General features: G+C 37.1%; 1 protein-coding gene, 1 long non-coding RNA gene and 1 other non-coding gene across 3 annotated transcripts; 1 reads left to right on the top strand and 2 right to left on the bottom strand.

The window, feature by feature from the left end:
- The first annotated feature begins 251 nt into the window (after positions 1-251).
- On the top strand, positions 252-15001 carry LOC141707113 (uncharacterized). The gene is made up of 2 exons (XR_012568980.1): positions 252-1704; positions 14077-15001. It is a non-coding gene; the product is annotated as an uncharacterized LOC141707113 (long non-coding RNA).
- Positions 15002-15150: 149 nt separating this feature from the next.
- On the bottom strand, positions 15151-15222 carry TRNAP-AGG (transfer RNA proline (anticodon AGG)). The gene has a single exon. It is a non-coding gene; the product is annotated as a tRNA-Pro (tRNA).
- A 1270-nt stretch (positions 15223-16492) lies between these two features.
- LOC141707112 (elongation factor 1-alpha) lies at positions 16493-19542 on the bottom strand. Its single transcript, XM_074510109.1, has 3 exons — positions 19390-19542; positions 17826-18309; positions 16493-17726 (listed from the first exon to the last, which is right to left on the bottom strand). Exons 2-3 carry the CDS (start codon positions 18285-18287, stop codon positions 16845-16847), a joined length of 1344 nt encoding a protein of 447 aa, XP_074366210.1. The 5' UTR covers positions 18288-18309; positions 19390-19542; the 3' UTR covers positions 16493-16844.
- Positions 19543-19861: the final 319 nt, after the last annotated feature.

The raw sequence follows: 19861 nt of genomic DNA, 5'->3' as shown, positions 1-19861 counted from the left end.
GTGCAACTCGAGGGTCAAATCTCTTTTTTGCTCCGTCGATTTTTTATTGTCACGGTAAAAATGGCTAAAGGGTATGCAAATACATATCTTGGGGGCAAAGGGTACGCTCGCAGAGTTTAGGGGTTCATGGGTACAAAAGCATATACTTTAAGGGTCAAAATGTTAATAAGTCTTCTTATATTTGTGGGAACAACATGATTCTTAAACATCAAATTCTTGTAGGTACAAAATCGTTAACCAATGAAAAAACCTGTGTTGTGAACCTTAAAGTCTCAGAACAAACATATGTGGTAACCAATCTAGGGGAGATAAGTGAGGGTGAATCTCAAGTAATGTATGATATGTTAGTTGATCTTACGTACTCGATACCTATTGATCTTTATTTCTCATGTAATGAGCTTGATCACTTTCCATTAAGGTGTAAAGAAAGGTTTCATGAACAACTCTTGAAGCATTTGAGATATATGGGTCAGCAAAATTGGGGATGCCGGAAAAGCCATACATGGTTGTAAGAGTCAATCCCTAGTGGTTGGTGCCATCATTCAGGGGCATCAGAATGTAAAAGAAATATGTGATGATCGAAGAATTGAAGTTTCAAAATTATCAAGAAACAAGTATTGGATGTGTTTCAGAAGATTATAAATCACCTTGCAGGGGCATTCAAAACTTGCAAGGACTGAACAACCTGATGAAGCAATAAATAGAAATGTCGGCGAGATGATTATCGGAAGATAGAATCAAAGGAAGGTAGCTTAAAGTAACAGGAAAAAGTACAAATATCTTACTTCCTGCAATCATGATCACAATCGAAGGAAGGTAGCTCAGGGACTAAATGTGTGAATGTGAAGCATACAAGGAACAATTCTGTGCCAAAATTCTTGCCAAATAAATCCAGCAGCAGGAGGATAAAAATAAATTGCAGGGCAACTGGATGATAAAAGGTTCTCAATGCAACAATCATTAGTAAGAATAAAAAGCATTACAAGCTGACCGAAAAAAAAGGTTATGAACGGTGACGAGAATGGTACAAGGAGGTGTTGTAAAGATGATGCTAGACCAGACTTATCAAGTGAACTGGCTAGGTTGAAATGCCGAATTTGTGGAAAGAAAAGGAGGCGGCTAGCAACAGTTGTTTAAAAAAGAAAAGGAGCGTAATAAAAGAATTACGCTCCCACTGGAGCTGGAAAAAAAGGAAGTACTTATGCAGTCTTGCTACAGCGCTGCGACAGACATAGTACATGGTGCATAATTTGAAATCAATGGCATCTGATATTTGAACTCAAACTCAAGGAGGATTATATCTACTAATCAGTAGTTACTTGCAAAATTTCTGGAAGGATTGATGCGGTATCTATCATGTGAAAACCACATCAACACTTTCATGTTGTCCCTATATATAGAGATGAAGCCTGCAAATCGATCGGCAAAAGGCTGCTCAAGTTCACTACTAAACCGTATTACAGAAAAATATTACAAGCAAAGCGTAAATCAAAAAGGAATCACAAAGATGCAATTTAGACATCAGAATCTCATTCTGTACTCGGTAACTGAAGGACAAACTCTCTGCAACAATAAAATTGAAAGAAGAGGAAAGGACTGCCAAAAAAAAATGTTGGCTGCATAAAGAAGTGCTAATTTTACAACACCTCTCTGGCTGAACATGCAATTTTGGAATCTGGATTTGCTTGCCTTGACTTGAGATAAGTTACGTTTGTTCTAAACTTCTATATTATACCGTGCATGAGAAATATATATATATATTTTTATGTCATTTATAAATTTATGTATTAATAAATTTGCATACATGTGATCGTTGACGATAACGGGGGTAATAATAAATTTAATCCTAACTTGTGATCCGTTAAAAATTACTTGGAGAGAATAAATTTTAACCGTCATGTACAACTTCAATATTGAAGTAATAAATCAATTGGGGCAAAGAATATGTACGAGTTAGTGTGTTGTCCAAATCAAATATCAAAAATATTTATAAACACTTTGAAAATTGGAAGCACAAATTAGCCGAAAAATTGCATTTAATGTTATGATAATTCATATACCGGGGACGACTTACCAGAAGATGAGATGAGATATTGGTAAGTAGAGTCCTCGGATAATTTTGTGGCTTATAGATGACTTCATCAATGTGCAAGTGGAATGGAGTATGATATTTAATAATTAAAATACATGATGTTTGGAAGCATATACTGCGCAAGAAGACTCAAGCATGATTTGGGCCCAAATCGAATTGTCTGAGGCTTGGAAGCAAGAGTTTAACCACAAAGCCTCTCACGGAAGTTAACCTGTTGATATGGATGCTTTTATTTGATAGATATTTATGAGAATTTGCCATGTCTTATTGAATTAGTCTAAGGTGGTATATGTTCCTAAATAATAGCAGATTAGATATGTTTCCACGTTTTGTTTTAGATAGAATTAGTCTGATAGAATCAGTTAAATAAGGTCAGTACTAGTTTCTGTTTTGTAGGAGAGTCAGTTTAATGTTAGCTTATATGTGTAGGCAGTCTCAGATTAGTCTATTGTATGCATTTCTTTCTTCAGTTTCAAATAAAAGATATTCTTTGTATTCTGCTATATGCTAACAGTGGTATCAGAGCTTACTTCCTACGGGCTGTGATAGTGAGATTGGTGTAAAATGTCATCTTCTGGAAATACTTCTTTAATTCCAATGTTTAATGGTGAACATTATCATATATGGGCTGTCAAGATGAAGTTTTATTTGAAGTCTCAAGGGTTATGGAATGCTGTGTTAACAGAGACAGATCCACCACCGTTGAGAGCAAATCCTACAATAGCTCAGATGAGAGCACATGAGGAGGACAAATTCAAGAAAGACAAAGCTATCACTTGCCTGCATTCTGCGCTTGCAGATCATATTTTTACTAAAATCACGGACTTGGAAACACCTAAGCAGGTATGGGAAAAGCTTCAGGGTGAGTATGAAGGCAATAACAGAGTCAAAGCTGTCAAGCTTCTCACTTTAAAGAGAGAATTTGAACTGACGAAGATGAAAGATGATGAATCTGTCAAAGATTATTCTGGCAGGTTAATGGATGTTGTAAATCAAGTGAGGCTACTGGGAGAGGCATTCACAGATCAAAAGGTAGTTGAGAAAATCATGGTTTCAGTGCCTCAAAAGTTTGAAGCCAAGATCTCTGCAATTGAGGAGTCATGTGATCTGCAAAACCTGACAATTGCTAAGATAACCAGCAAGCTTCATGCACAAGAGCAACGGATCTCTATAAGAGGTGACGAAGCTACTGAAGGAGCATTTCAAGCAAATTATAAAGGGAGATACGAAGGGTCTTCTAGGAAGGGAAAAGTTTTGGCGTGTTCTCATTGCAGAAGAACAAATCATGTTGATAAAGACTGTCGGTACAAAGACAAACCATCTTTCCGTTGTAATATTTGCAACAAATTGGGTCATGGTGAGAAGTATTGCAGAGCCAAAAAGAAACAAACTCAACAGTCAGCACATGAGAACGCAAACATAATTGCAGAAGATAAAAATGATGATGAGCATTTATTCATGGCTTCACAAGCACGCAGTCCCAATGAACATAATATGTGGTTGATTGACAGTGGATGTACTAGTCACATGACAAATTATATGTCGATATTCACCTTCATCGACAAATCAGTTCAGCCTAAGGTGAAGCTGGGAAATGGTGAAGTTGTGCAGGCAAAAGGAAAAGGAACAATCACTGTTAACACAAAACGAGGTACGAAAGTTATAGCTAATGTTCTTTACATTCCTGATTTAGATCAAAATCTTCTTAGTGTTGCTCAGATGGTTAGAAATGGGTATGAGGTCTCCTTTAAAGATAATTTTTGTGTGATCTATGACGTAAATGGAATAGAAGTAGCAAAACTAAAGGTGAATGGTAATAGCTTTTATCTTAAGCTTGATATAGTTGAAGGTCATATTTTTAGTGCTAAGATTGATGAGAGCATTGTTTGGCACAAAAGATATGGTCATTTTAACTATAAGTCCTTAAAATTTATGCAAGAAACTGGTATGGTTGAAGATATGTCTGAAATTATAGCAAACGATGAAATATGTGAAAGTTGTGAGCTGGGAAAGCATCATCGGGAATTTTTTCCTCAGAATATAGTAAAGAGAGCTACTGGGAAGTTAGAACTAATTCACTCGGATATTTGTGGACCTATGAGCACAACATCATTGAGCAACAATGTTTATTTTGCTCTATTTATTGATGATTTCAGCCGAATGACATGGGTTTATTTTCTAAAATCAAAATCACAAGTGTTTCATGTGTTTAAAATCTTTAAAAATGTGGCTGAAACTCAAAGCGGGGAGAAGGTTAAAGTGCTCAGAACTGATAATGGCGGTGAGTATATATCAAGAGAGTTCAAGGTTTTTTGTGAAGAAGCTGGAATTGTACATCAGCTCACGGTCCCTTATTCACCGCAGCAAAATGGAGTCTCCGAAAGAAAAAACAGAACAGTAATGGAGATGGCAAGGTGCATGTTATTTGAAAAGAAGTTGCCAAAATTTTTATGGGCTGAAGCAGTCAATACCTCTGTTTATTTGCTTAATCGATTACCAACAAAATCAGTTGAGGGAAAAACACCGATAGAGGCATGGTCTGGTGACAAACCTTCTGCTAAACCCCTCAGAATATTTGGCTCTTTATGCTACATTCATGTGCCATCTGTAAAAAGAGGGAAGCTTGATGAAAAAGCTGAAAAAGGTATACTTATTGGTTATCCAGCAGAAGCCAAAGGATACAGAATTTATAGCTTGAGTGAAAAGAAAATTGTGACAAGTAGAGATGTGCACTTTAATGAACATTCTTACTGGAATTGGGATTTAAATAAAGTGCATAATTCAGATTGCACCACTCAACATGTTCCTAAGGTTAGCTCATTGTTGGACGTTGAAGGAACTTCGGACACACCGGTGCTAAAGGTGAAATCACTGTCTGATGTGTATGAGAGATGTAATCTTGTACATGTTGAGCCTACATCTTACAAAGAAACTGCACAAAAATCAGAATGGGTTGAGGCGATGAAAGTTAAAATTGATGCTATTGAGAGGAATAAAACATGGAAGTTAATCGAGCTACCAAAAGGTAAGAAGGCAATAGGTGTAAAATGGGTTTTTCGGACAAAATTCAATTCAGATGGTTCAGTTTATAAGCACAAGGCCATATTAGTTGTTAAAGGTTTTTCTCAAGTTGCTGGAGTGGATTATGGTGATACATTTGCACCGGTGGCAAGACATGACACGATAAGGCTGCTTCTTGCACTTGCTGGTCAAAAGGGATGGAAAGTGTATCATTTAGATGTAAAATCAGCCTTTCTAAATGGCATACTTCAAGAAGAAATATATGTACAACAACCAGAAGGTTTTGAGGTTGTTGGACATGAGCACAAAGTGTACAGACTCCTTAAAGCATTATATGGATTGAAGCAAGCACCGGAGAGATGGTATAGCCGAATTGACTCATATCTAATCGAGCTTGGATATCGGAGGAGCGTAAATGAAGCTACGTTGTATTTGAAGAAAAATAATGATAGTTTGCAGCTAGTGGTATCTCTTTAAGTCGATGATATGTTGGTGACCGGAAGAAATGTAGAAATGTTAGCTACTTTCAAAAAGGAAATGCAGGATGTGTTTGAGATGTCTGATCTTGGTACTATGAACTATTTTCTTGGAATAAAGCAATGCAACTCAGGTATTTTCATTTCTCAACGAAAATATGCTATTGATATACTCAAAAAATTTAATTTAGAATCATGCAAAGAAGTAGCAACTCCTTTGGCTCGAAACGAGAAGATATCAAAGCATGATGGTGAGAAGCTTGAGGATCCCTCAGCATATCGAAGCTTGGTAGGTAGCATGTTGTACTTAACAGCAACAAGACCTGATCTGATGTTTCCAACTAATTTACTTTCAAGGTTCATAAGTTCTCCAAGTAACGTTCATATGGGAATTGCAAAGAGGGTGTTGAGGTACATAAAAGGTACAACTAATCTTGGTATATGGTACTTAAATTCAGGAGGAGTTAAGTTGGATGGCTACCACGTTGACATTAAAGAAGTTCAGCTAGATGGCTACGCTGATAGTGACTGGGCCGGAAGCGTTGATGACATGAAGAGTACTTCAGGTTATGTATTTACAATTGGTTCTGGTGTTATTTGCTGGAATGCTAAAAAACAAGAGGTGGTGGCACAATCTACCGCAGAGGCCGAATATATCTCCCTAGCAGCTGCTGCAAATCAAGCAATATGGTTGAAGAAATTGCTTGCTGATTTAGGCCAAGAACAAAGCTCTCCAACTGACCTTTATTGTGACAACAAGTCGGCTATTGCAATTGCTCAGAATCCTGTACAACATGGCAGGACCAAACACATTGATGTAAAATATCATTCAATCAGGGAAGCTGAGAAGAATGCTCTTATAAAGATACATCGCTGCTCAACTGATCTGCAACTTACTGATATTATGACTAAGGCGCTTCCAAAAGCTAGACTGAAGTATCTCATTATGAAGCTCGGGATGACCAAGGCAAATCTCAAGGAGGAGTGATAGATATTTATGAGAATTTGCCATGTCTTATTGAATTAGTCTAAGCTGGTATATGTTCCTAAATAAGAGCAGATTAGATATGTTTCCACGTTTGGTTTTAGATAGAATTAGTCTGATAGAATCAGTTAAATAAGGTCAGTACTAGTTTCTATTTTGTAGGAGAGTCAGTTTAATGTTAGCTTATATGTGTAGGCAGTCTCAGATTAGTCTATTGTATGCATTTCTTTCTTCAGTTTCAAATAAAAAGATATTCTTTGTATTCTGCTATATGCTAACATTATTGGGCGGTGTTATGAAAGAAGAAGAAACAAATCTGCATAATGCAGGAAGGAAAGGAAATCAGGAAGATTGTATTTGATATTCTGAATTATCTGATTTATCTGCTTTCCACTATAGCTATTATTTCACTAGTTATGATCCTAAAATATTGCCTGTAATTTAGGATATGGTCAGTCTATTACATGTAGCTTTTATATAAAGCATGGAACAGGGAATAAGAAAAGTAATTTTTCTGGATTCAAAGTTTTGTGTAAGAGGGCTCTGTCAAGGACGAGTCTTGCTTAGACTAGTTCACTATAGATTTATTTAAACGACTTTTTGTGTCAAGGCATGTGACTAGATCCTACGCCAAGGAACATAACATCTTGGTATCAGAGCTTGGCGTCATGGGTGACACAACGAATCTGATAACCAAACTTGAGGCCTTCATGGAACAGATGGCTATACGACAACGAGCGCTGGAAGAACAGATGGCAGAGTTGTCAAATTCAGTTAGAGAGAAAAGTAAAGTGGGCGGAGGCGACAAGGACAACATCGAAGGACAAAACAGTAAGATTAATGATGACCAAGGAAGTTCAGGAGTGAAAAGCAGATCTGAATCGCAGATGGGAGGAACTATGGTACCTCAGTATTCTAAAATGGAATTCCCTACTTATGATGGCAGACCCTTTAGGATGGTTAAAAAGATGCGAGAAGTTCTTCATCAACCAAAAGATTGCAGAAGGAGATAAGATAGGATTACTTGCTTTTCATTTATTAGGAGAGGCACAATTGTGGTTTGATCAGATAGAACAGGAAGAGCCAGAACTAAACTGGGAACAGTTTAAGGAATTTTGTCATGTGCGATTTGGGCCACCCATGAGTAATAACCCTTTGGGGGAGTTAGTCAATTTTAAACAGGCCGGATCTGTCGAAGATTATCAACGCCAATTTCAATCATTATTGGCCAGGTGCTCAGATCTTACCCCACGTTAGCAAGTGAATCTTTTTACTGTTGGATTGAAAGAAGAACTTAGGATTGATATTGAGTTGCAGCAACCAGAGAATCTTGGAATTGCGATGAATATGGCACGTGCCTTGGAACAGAAGCAAATAGTTTCACAAGGAATATTAACATCACGAGCTAATTTAAGTTGGCCTGTTCCCAAATCCAACAACAATGAATCTGTTGCTACTTCTAACAAGAATATAGGTACCAAAGGCGGGGGACAATCTGGAAAACCAAGTGGAAGTAGTAACAAGGTGAGCACTTCTACACAGTTTATTAAAAGGTTAACGCGAGCAGAAATGGTTGAACGAAGGGCTAAGGGACTTTGTTATAACTACGATGAATCCTATAAATAAGGACATAAATGCAAGCGATTATTTTGGATCGAGGTTCCTGATGATGATGCTGAATCAGAAGAAGACCTAACGGCAGACCTCGGAATTTCTTTAAATGCCATCAGTGAAACTCGCAATTCTCCTACCATGCAGGTGTTAACCGAAGTATCTGGTGTTACTGTTTCCGTATTGGTAGACTTCGGCAGCACACATAACTTCTTGCGAGAGGGGTTAATTCCCAGTTTGGGACTAAAAGTGTGGAAAAGACCAGGACTACAAGTATGTGTGGAAAATGGAGAACGTGTACCAAGCATGGGAATATGTAAGTCAGTTTTCCTTCAAGTTGCGCATGATAATTTTCAAGCAGATTTTTATACTATTCCACTGGAGGGTTTTGATGTGGTCTTAGGAGTAAAATGGTTATGCACCCTCAGACCGATTTTGTGGGATTTCAGTTCTTTGACTATGCAATTTGTTCTAAACAGACATAAAGTTTTATGGCGAGGGCAGCCTCCTATAGCATAACCACGACTTAGTTTGATGCAGACACATAATTCAGCTACAATAATATTGGATAATTTGTTGTCCGAATTTGCAGATTTATTTATGGAGCCTTCAGGTTTGCCTCCTAGCCGTGATAGTGATCATCATATACATCTTTTACCTGGAAAAGGGCTTGTTGTAGTGCGACCTTATCGGTACCCGCATTTTCAGAAAGATGAAATTGAAAAACAATGCGAACAAATGTTACATCAAGGGATCATCCTGCCAAGTAAATCTCCCTTCTCTTCTTCGGTCCTTTTAGTGAAACAAGATGGCACATGGCGTTTTTATGTGGATTATCGTGAGCTTAATTCTAGCACTGTTAAGGATAAATTCCCCATACCAACAGTGGATGAGTTATTAGATGAACTCCATGGAGCGCAGTACTTCACAAAGTTGGATTTACGAGCAGGTTTATATCAAATGAGGGTGGCCTCGGAAGATATAGCGAAGACAGCTTTTAGAACTCATCACGGTCATTTTGAGTTTTTGGTCATGCCCTTTGGCCTTACAAATGGCCCTTCCACCTTTTAAAGTTTGATGAATGAAGTTTTCAAGTCCCATTTACGTAAGTTTGTATTGGTCTTCTTTGACGGTATATTGATTTATAGTAAAACGTGGGTTGAACATATGCAACATATAAGAATAGTCTTTGAACTCTTACGCTCTAACTTGTTGTTTCTTAAGAAGTCTAAATGTAGTTTCGGCGAGTCAAAAGTAATTTATCTTGGACATGTCATCCATGGGGCTGGTGTTGAGGTTGATAATACAAAAATTAAGGCAATTACTGATTGGCCTACTCCTCAATCTACCAAGGCTTTACGAGGTTTTCTTGCTTTGACCGGATACTACCGGAAATTTATTAAGGATTATGGACATGTGGCTGCGCCATTAACTAGTTTGTTGAAGAGAAATTCGTTCAAGTGGAGCCCAGAAGCCGACAATGCATTCAATAGCTTAAAGAACTCTCTCTCAATAGCCCCCGTCTTGAAGCTACCCAATTTTGAAGAGGAGTTTGTAGTTGAATGTGATGCTTCTGGCATCGGGTTTGGGGCTGTGCTACAGCAAACCGGTCATCCTATTGCTTTTTTCAGCCGTAAAATTGTTGATCGTCATATTAAACTTGCTGCATATGAGCAAGAATTGATAGGTTTGGCAAAGGCGATTTCTCATTGGCGACCGTATCTATGGGGCAGGCACTTCCTTGTCAGAACTAATCATTTTAGCTTTAAATATTTGCTGGAAGAGCGGATCACTACATCCCCACAACAGCACTGGATCAGCAAACTAATGGGTTTTGATTTTCGCGTTGAGTTTAAGGCAGGAAGGTTGAATAAAGCTGCAGATGCGTTGTCTAGATGCGATGAAAACTCTATGCAACTTATGGCAATCTCTTTTCCACAAGTTGAAATCCTTGATGCAATTCGAAACGAAATATCAACCTCTCAAGAATTACTACAATTGCAACAGCGTATTGAACAGGGGGAGTTAGGGGCAGCTTGGTATGTAAGGGAGAAGCTGATATTATATAAGGGAAAGGTATATCTTCTACCTACATCACCGCTTATTTCTACCATTATTTCAGTAATCCATAGAAGGTGGGCAAAAAACTACTCAACGCATTCATCATGATTTTTATTGGAAGGCAATGAAACGTGTTGTACTGGAATTTGTGCAAAATTGTTTGGTTTGCCAACGCCACAAATGGCAAAATCTCCAACCAGCGGGTTTGCTTCAGCCCCTTACCGTTCCACAACAAGTTTGGGCTGATATCTCTATGGACTTTGTTGAAGGGTTACTAAGGTTCGGGATAAATCAGTTTTAATGGTGGTGGTTAAACCGACTTTCCAAGTATGCTCATTTTTTTCCATTGGCTCATCCATATACTGCTATTTATGTTGCCACTACCTTCTTTACCGAGGTGTTTCGTCTTCATGGACTGCCTGAATCAATAGTGCCCGACAGAGATAAGGTATTTCTTAGTTTGTTTTGGAAAGAGTTATTTCGCCTTAGTGGATCTAAGCTTGCCTTTTCCTCGGCTTATCATCCCCAATATGACGGTCAAACTGAAGTTGTTAATCACACGATTAAAATGTATCTACGATGTCTCACCGGAGATCGACCGCAACAATGGGTTACTTGGCTGGCTTGGGCCAAATACTGTTACAACACATCTTTTCACACTTCTCTTGGCACTACCCCGTTTTATTTGGTTTATGGAAGAGAGCCTCCTCGACTTCTTTCTTATACACCTGGTTCTACACGGGTCGAAGAAGTGGATAAAGCTTTACAAGAACGAGACACAATACTCAAGATTGCTCGTGACAAACTTTTACAGGCTCAACAACGGATGAAAAACGCATATGATTCTGGTCATCGCGAATTAACTTTTTCAGTTGGAGAATGGGTATGGATGCGCCTTCAGCCCTATCGCCAACTGACAATAGCTCGACAGAAGTACCATAAACTACTTCCAAAATATTTTGGGCCTTATAGAATCCTGGCTAAAATAGGTTTTGTTGCATATAAGCCGGAACTTCCTGAAGATAGTAGAATACATGATATTTTTCCCGTGTCTCTGCTCAAAGAATATAAAGGACCTGCACCAGGTAATGTGAGCAATCTGCCACCTTTATTTGAGGGAAAAGCTTTACCAATCCCTCAGTCTATTGTCTGCTGCTTGTGAAACGTCTATACTCTATTAACTGGATAATTATTTATGTACCTATAGAATAAATACTTAAAATTATTTTGAGTAAGCTTAGATACCTATAGAATAAACACTTCAAATTATTTCGAGTAATCTGGAAGCTTTAGGTAGAGAAAGAGGTGGTGAACTTTGACAATTATATTATTATAAAATTAACATTGAAAAACATTCATTTTTTATTAAAAAATAGGTGATTAGGATGAAACTAATATAGTTTAATAACGATTATACTTCACATTTAGAATCTTGTTCAGAATCTCATATAAAAATAAAAAATTAATATGTTATATATTTTATTACGATTTTAATATAGGTTTTCATTTACCCCTCAATTACATGTTATGTTCATCAAATGTGTTAAATATGATTCATTAAACAACTGATATCATTTTTATTAAGACTATTGAAAATTACAAATTTAAAAAGTAAATATAGCACTAAATGAATAGATTCATTGCAACATACATCTTAGCCATATCATATGTTAATACTTTTAGTACTCATTATTTGTTAGACAATTGATTTAGTACATAAGTAGCAAAATCTTATGAATCAAAAATATTAGTCAGAATCATATAATATCTGAGCCGTTTGTTTGAAGTGCATATCATGCGGTTCATATTAGTCAAAAATCATTTCACGCGGATCGCTCTAACTTCATATCTAAGTCGTTCACTTATAGTGTAATATCGTGTGGTCCAATTGGTGATCCGTGTGGTAGGATTTTATTGGTCAAGATCATTTTGCGCGGATCACTTTTGCATCTTATTATTTGTCTATTAAAATTGTATATCATGTGGTCCATATTGATGATCCGCGTGAAAGTAGCAAAGGATCGTCCCTAGCCATTGGATTATTTTAGTCATCAAAAGGAAGCGTTACGCAAGTCACTCCTATATATTACTCATGTTGTTCTCGCTTATAATTCATATCTTAAAACACACTCTCTCTATTTCTGTCTCTCGCCTTGTCTCTATATATATATATCCTGCTCTTTTTCTCTCCGACCCTCATCAAACACATCCCTTTTATTTTATAGGCGAGTTTATATCACCTCCTACCAAATTCATCGCCAAATTTTTTTGGACCTCCTCTCAAACAAACATCATGCTTCTTGTCATTCTGAACACTGTTTATCCCTCAAAATTCATCTCAAAATTTGAGTACAAAAAAAGAGGATTGTTTATGATACATCAAAACTTTCTATATACCATACACAAACACTGGCCTCCTCAACCAATCTTTTCTCTTGGATTCCTGCTATTGAGGTCCCTGATGAGGTGTACAAGTTGTTCCACACAATTGACAGGCGGCTTTTGCCTACCCTGATTCATACCCTCAACTGCGATTTGTTTGATTCAATCAGCGTGGTTGCATTCCTGTTGTGGCTGGAGAGGAGCAGGCTTGGTCCCAAGGCTGTGCTCAAAGTCAATCAGGACTGGCCTAATCACTTGATCGACATGCTGGTGGATCAAGTTTGCGCTGCTGGAATGGTTGAAGAATCCGACGCTTGTCTGGGAATTTCTATGATCCGGGAGCTGTGTACCGAGGACGTAGGATTTGTTTATCTACATCAAAGACGGTTGGAGATTCTAAGAAAGAGGACCGAGATTGTGAACGAGATGGCTGAGAAGGCCTTCAAGGATATGTTTCCTAATGGAGTTGTGGACCCGAGTGTTCAAGATGGTGTTGGACAATGAATTGACTTCAGTTCCGAGATCTCCTATTTACGTCTCTTATCAGAGGAAGAATCGAGGAATTTCGAGCAACCATGCGTGCATACAGTGCTTGCACCCTCTCTACAACTTTATTCATATGAATTGGCTTTATGAAGTTCCCGAATCTCCTGTTTATGTCGCATATCAGAGGAAGATATAGAAAAAAATTGTATAAAAAAAAGGATCTTTTGTTGAGCACATTATATAAAGGTTATCTTCATGTATAGAATGTATAAATCATATAGATTCCATCCCTATTTTTTCTTCAAGTTCTTAGTTTTTCGATTTTTACAAAAATGAAACTCTCCGTGTTTTTTCAAGAAAGACCCTTAACATACCTAATTCAAATCTCATACTCTATCTCACCATAGGTTTAAATGTCTTTACTCTGTAGTTCAAATTTAGTCTGTATATGCTTACAAACCAGGTAATGACATTCCAAAATTTGGCCTTATCTCTATATTTTTTCTTAATTCCAGAATTACTGGTGATATTAGCTCAAAATTGCTTCTCTTTGTCTGCCTTTGTCTTATGTTTCTAAGATCCATTTCCTCCGCTTAAACAGGCATTGAAAATCCCACAAATTCCTTGAGGAAGAGTAAAAAACAAAGTCTCCGATTCTACTAACAAACATGTATTCGCTCTTAGAGTCACAAGGTGCATTCTCTATTTGGCCTCAACATAATCGCTATTATTACCTCTAGGCTCCAACGAAGATCTCAAGCTAGCAACCATTTGAGATAGGAAGTGCACATTGTTAGGCATTATTTACCTTGTGTACTTGGATAAAAGCAATAATCTGTAGACACTATATATATCCTTTGCTGTTAGCTTCACCCATATGTATCTTTGGACTTCAAAATTTGGCGAGATTTAGAATTATAAGCATCATATTCCATTTTAATTTATAATCTGGTATGGTGCAGATTAACGGTAGACATTATTGGTGCTTATGATATATCAAAACAAACTGTGGACGGAGGACCTGACAACAGATCCCTATTTTTGGTCTTATTTGTTTCCCTTGGAATTTTTGTCTAAACATATTTCAGCACTGTCATAGAAGAGTGAGCAATCCATGGATCCCATCCCTTGGCAAGACTTTGTTTGGTAGATAAGATTATGGAATATATAACTAATTTTCTCAGGGCTGAAGGAAACAGCGATTGTGGTTACATATTTGATGGTATACTGGAGATTTTGCGTTTCAACATGTTGGGTGTGTGTAAAGGAAGATACGTGGAAGAAAACAGAGAAGAAGAGATTGTGTGTTCCGTGTGCTTTGAAAATCTGACGACAGGGATGATGTTTGGTGCATTGCCTTGCTATCATATGTTCCATAGCATTTGTATTGATCGCTGGTTGAAGAGAGTTGGCGTTTGCCCTAATTGCAGATATAGCCTAGATGACGTAAAAGATGTCGAGGACATGCTGACAGAATTGTTGAGTTTGAATGTCCATAAGAAGAATTCTGAGTACCTGAGCAAGCACGCCGGATGATATTTTGAAAGATTGCAGAACTTGGGTTTTAATAAGTTGTAAAATTCTTTTATTTATTTTGTCATTAAGTTGTCAGTATTTTATTTTGTTACAAGACCTTCGGTTAGAAGATATTTTTTTTGAGTGCAAGAAATTCTTGGTTCAGCTATTGTATTCGATACAATTTATCTACGACCAACGTAGAACCCGACAAAAAAGAGGAAGACTTGTTCCTTCCGCACTTGCAGTGAGTTTGATCACCAGAGTATTTCAACAAACGCTTGTGAATTTCAGATTAACAGTAGATTTCCGGTGCTAATGAACGTTGTCTTTAAACTTTTTAGTGGACACTCAGGCTTTGCTATTATGTTCTCTCCAGCACAACTAAACCTTTCGATTTAGAAGTTGAGCATTTGAGTCTGGAGATCTTTTAAATTACTTTTCTACTTCAATTTTATTGTCCACTTGACCTTGAGCAAAGTTTTCAAAAAGTTAGAAAAAAAAAATTAATAATCAAACTGGGGGCATTCCGAGAATTGAACTCGGGACCTCTCGCACCCTAAGCGAGAATCATACCACTAGACCAAATGCCCGGATGTTTAAATTTTGTCGTTTAATAATATACATAGATCTTATTTACGAAAAACCCTCCAACTATACCCTGTCAATTGCACCAATTCGAAGAAAATAAAAATGGAAAAGCAGGAATTTTAATGTGATGTTTACTGGCATTGCTGCTTTTACAGAACAGCCTCTCTCCATTTCTCTCTTTAAACTTCCATCTCTATCTATTTTCTGGCAAAATTTTCTCTTCCATCCAAAATGGTTTCAACCTTTTGTTGGATATGTGGATTTGTTCTATATTCGTATATTATCTTAAGATTTAGAAGATACATGTTTCTTTCAACTTTTTAGGGTCAGTTCTTTTAACTACCAAGAGATTTGCCAACGAAGTATTGGTGCAGTGGTTGAGCCCTTATACCTCTTGCGAGAGGTCAGTAATTTGATTCCTGACATGTGCGTGTGTTATCAATTAGGAAAAAAAAACTACCAAGTGATTTCTCAATTTGAAACTCAACCCCTGCATTTGCTTAATGGCAAGTTTTGTACAAGATAAGAGAGTTAATTGAATTGTCTGTCAAAGACTCGTGTTTCTCAGTATTTTGATGGCCTCAATTTGACAAAATAATTTCCTTTCGCTACCTTATCAGTTATCAGGCTTGCTAGGAAATAAATACTTGGAATATTATGGCACTGATCAAACAATCAAGTAAACAGCAATTAGAGATTTAGAGTTTCCTGCCTAATCTTAAAAATTTCTTTCTTTTGATATTTTGTGCCCGATTGGAAAATATTAAAGTAGTAACTTATGATTTAAAATGAATAAATAACTTAAAAATAATAAGTACATTAATTCTTATAAGTTATTTAACTTAAATAAAATAAAATAAATCATTTTTTAAAATAATTATTTTCATTCATAAATTTTAAATTAGATTAACATTTAAAAACATATATTTTAAAACTGAAATTAATAAAAAAGCGAAATATCAAAATAAGTTGAGAAAAAGTACATCGTGACTAACATTCAAGTTATCAGCTTATAAGTTATAAATTCAACTTAGAAATTGAGTCGACAGTCATTAATAAACTGATACGAACTTATAAGCCCCTTATAAGCCCCTTATATGATCAGTGTTAAAGTGGTCAAGCAGATAACATCACAGTAGTATTCAAATTTCTACCGGCCTAGTGAAACATAAGGGTAAACATTTTTTAAAATATACATATTATTTACCCGATGAATCACAAATTGTATGGAAGAAAAACAACTTGTGGTTACAATAACTAAAGATCACGATTGAACCAAGGGAACAACTAAGCTAAGGATATAGAATACGGCTAACATGCAAGCTATAAATGGGCAGCAAATTAAAATCCTGTTAATCCACAGGTAGGTATTTAAAACATCCCAGAAACCAACTTTTACGACAAACAAAACATACTAGTAACAGAAAGCATAATGACCCTGCCACCGCCTATCAAGCACCCAGTGCTCAGACCAGGTACCAGTTGACGAGACAGCCACAACACATAGACCTAAACAGAAACAGACCAAGTCTTGACACTTAATAAAGATGCGGAAAATAGAAACTGAGTCTTTATTGGAGATATGATAACGGCCCCCTGGGAAACAGGGGACATCCTGCACGGTTCACTTCTTCTTGGCAGCAGCTTTCGTGACCTTCGCTCCTGTGGGCTCCTTCTTCTCCACACTCTTGATAACTCCCACCGCCACAGTCTGCCTCATGTCCCTAACAGCGAATCTGCCAAGTGGAGGATACTCGGAAAAAGTTTCAACCACCATAGGCTTGGTGGGAATCATCTTAACCATTCCTGCATCACCATTCTTCAAGAACTTGGGCTCCTTCTCAAGCTCTTTACCAGACCTCCTATCAATCTTGGTCAAGAGCTCAGAGAACTTGACAGCAATGTGGGAAGTGTGGCAGTCGAGCACAGGTGCATATCCATTTCCAATCTGCCCAGGGTGGTTCATGATGATAACTTGAGAAGTGAAGTTTGCAGCCTCCTTGGCAGGATCGTCCTTAGAGTTTGAGGCAACATAACCACGCTTGAGATCCTTAACAGCCACATTCTTCACATTGAACCCAACGTTGTCACCTGGAAGGGCCTCTTGAAGAGCCTCGTGGTGCATCTCAACTGACTTGACTTCAGTAGTCAAACCAGAGGGACCAAAAGTCACAACCAGACCAGGCTTGATGGTACCAGTTTCAACACGTCCAACAGGGACAGTTCCAATACCTCCAATCTTGTAGACATCCTGAAGCGGAAGACGAAGGGGCTTATCAGAGGGCCTCTTTGGCTCATTAATCTGGTCAAGGGCTTCAAGGAGAGTGGGTCCCTTGTACCAGTCAAGATTGGTAGACCTCTCAATCATGTTGTCGCCTTCAAAACCAGAGATAGGAATGAATGCAATCTTGTCAGGGTTGTATCCCACCTTCTTCAAGTACGAAGACACCTCCTTCACAATTTCATCAAACCTACCCTTGGAGTACTTCGGAGTTGTGGCATCCATCTAGGAGGAGAAAACATCAAGATTTCAATTAGTATTTATCATATTTCACAACAACTATCATATAAGCAAGTAGCCAAAGTGGATGGCAGAGCAAAATACCTTATTGCAACAGCAAATCATCTGTTTCACACCAAGTGTGAAAGCAAGCAATGCATGCTCACGAGTCTGACCATCCTTAGAGATACCAGCTTCAAACCCTCCAGTAGTTGAGTCGATGATAAGGACAGCACAGTCAGCCTGAGAAGTTCCAGTAATCATATTCTTGATGAAGTCACGATGTCCAGGGGCATCAATGACAGTACAGTAGTACTTGTTAGTCTCAAACTTCCACAGAGCAATATCAATAGTGATACCACGTTCACGCTCAGCCTTAAGCTTGTCAAGCACCCATGCGTACTTGAATGAACGTTTGTTCATCTCAGCAGCTTCCTTCTCGAACCTTTCAATCACACGCTTATCAATACCACCAAGCTTGTAGATGAGATGACCAGTGGTGGTTGACTTTCCAGAATCAACATGGCCAATGACAACAATGTTGATGTGAACCTTTTCCTTGCCCATTATGATCAGCTAGTAACTTGTACTGAAACAAAGATACATATATATAACATCAGAATAGGGTAAAAATTGTCTGGAAAACACAGATTAAAACAGTACTCAGCAGCTCAGTAAATCACATCAACAAATCTGTAATCTCATATACGAAACACATAAATCTCAAGCTAAAAGACTGCAGTCAACAATAATACAATTTAAACTCAATAGAATCACAGAAGCACATACTGTCATACACTTTGGAGCTTCGATTATAATCAACTAAAGGAGAATACCAACACCAATACCTCTGACAAGCCAAAGTACATTACAAACTAGTACTACTTCGCTGTTTATTTAAGCCATATAATAAATAGCAGGTACATGTACAGAACATATATGATCCCGGTACAATAGACCTAAAACAATTAAGCCTATACATGAAGTGTAGGCTATTGTTCACATACATAATCACTGCATGCATAACACAGATGATTTAATAATCAAACCACGATGAGCATTTACTTAACAAATTATCAACAAAAACTTAAAACCGAAAAAATAAACTAATTCAGTTCGAGAGATCAAAATAATTTCGGTTTAAACATGTTGAATATAAGATAATTACAGTATCACACAAAGTTATAGCTACAATCAAAATTGTAAATAATCTCAAATCATTTACATTATTATCCAAAAAATAATCACATCACTACACCTAGAGCTTGAATCGCTAGTAAACCGTAAACCGAAACGAATAACATTTCAAATAGGACTTATAACCTACCTATGTACCAGTACTCTTCTAGCTCAAATCAATAATTCACATCACACACAAATACTTTCATTACTTGTAATGACTAATCGAGATAATAACAGAGACTAACGAAACAAACCTAAATAATGTGCAAATCAAACAATTCGAAACAACGCGATAATTACAAAAAAGTTATATATATACACACATGTGATGAGAAGATCTAGATATATACACAAATCAATTTAAGCAACAATTAACAAAACTAGATGATCGTAAAAACGAATCGAACAATGTAACAAAATTGAATTACATAAATCAACAAACATATAGGTGATAATAGATACATAAGATTTGTGTGTATATACTAACCGAATAGATGAAAATCGGCAGCGGAGTCAAAAACCCTTGCGAGAGAAAATGAGAGTGAGCGGTGAGGGTTTGTGAAGTACGTGCATATGGTTTTTATATAGGACAGTGTGGCAATTTTTGAATTTACGTCAATGGCCTTGTTTTTATTGTGGATTGACTTTTTTGACCTTTGGTAATACTTGGCCACCAAGGCGAAGGTTCTAGAACTGGCATTTTGCTTCCATTTTTGGGTGATTTTGTGAATTTGGTCGGTTCAGATAATTGTTTCCTTTTCAAATTGGTCCATATAAAAACTTGTTGTTTTTAAATTTTCACTTAAATAGTATTACTTTTTTTAATCAGTTTCGGACAAAATATAATGACAAATTTATTTATTTATTTATTTGTAATTTATCGAAAATAAAATAAGTGTTCTTATACTATTTCTCGCACAATTTTTGTTTTTCCTTGAAATAATTTTTGCTCATGTATA

This window comes from Apium graveolens, chromosome 2 (genome assembly GCF_009905375.1).
Source record: "Apium graveolens cultivar Ventura chromosome 2, ASM990537v1, whole genome shotgun sequence".
NCBI classification, from domain to species: domain Eukaryota; kingdom Viridiplantae; phylum Streptophyta; class Magnoliopsida; order Apiales; family Apiaceae; genus Apium; species Apium graveolens.
Note: the sequence above shows the minus strand (reverse complement) of the source record. Positions and strands in the feature narration are given on the sequence as shown.

What these genes read in the sequence shown, in the direction of transcription:
- LOC141707112 (XM_074510109.1), bottom strand. Translation starts at nt 18,287, where the DNA reads ATGGGCAAGGAAAAGGTTCACATCAACATTGTTGTCATTGGCCATGTT. An exon ending in TGATTTGCTGTTGCAATAAG is followed by an intron (nt 17,727 to 17,825) that starts GTATTTTGCTCT and finishes TTCTCCTCCTAG; the next exon opens with ATGGATGCCACAACTCCGAA.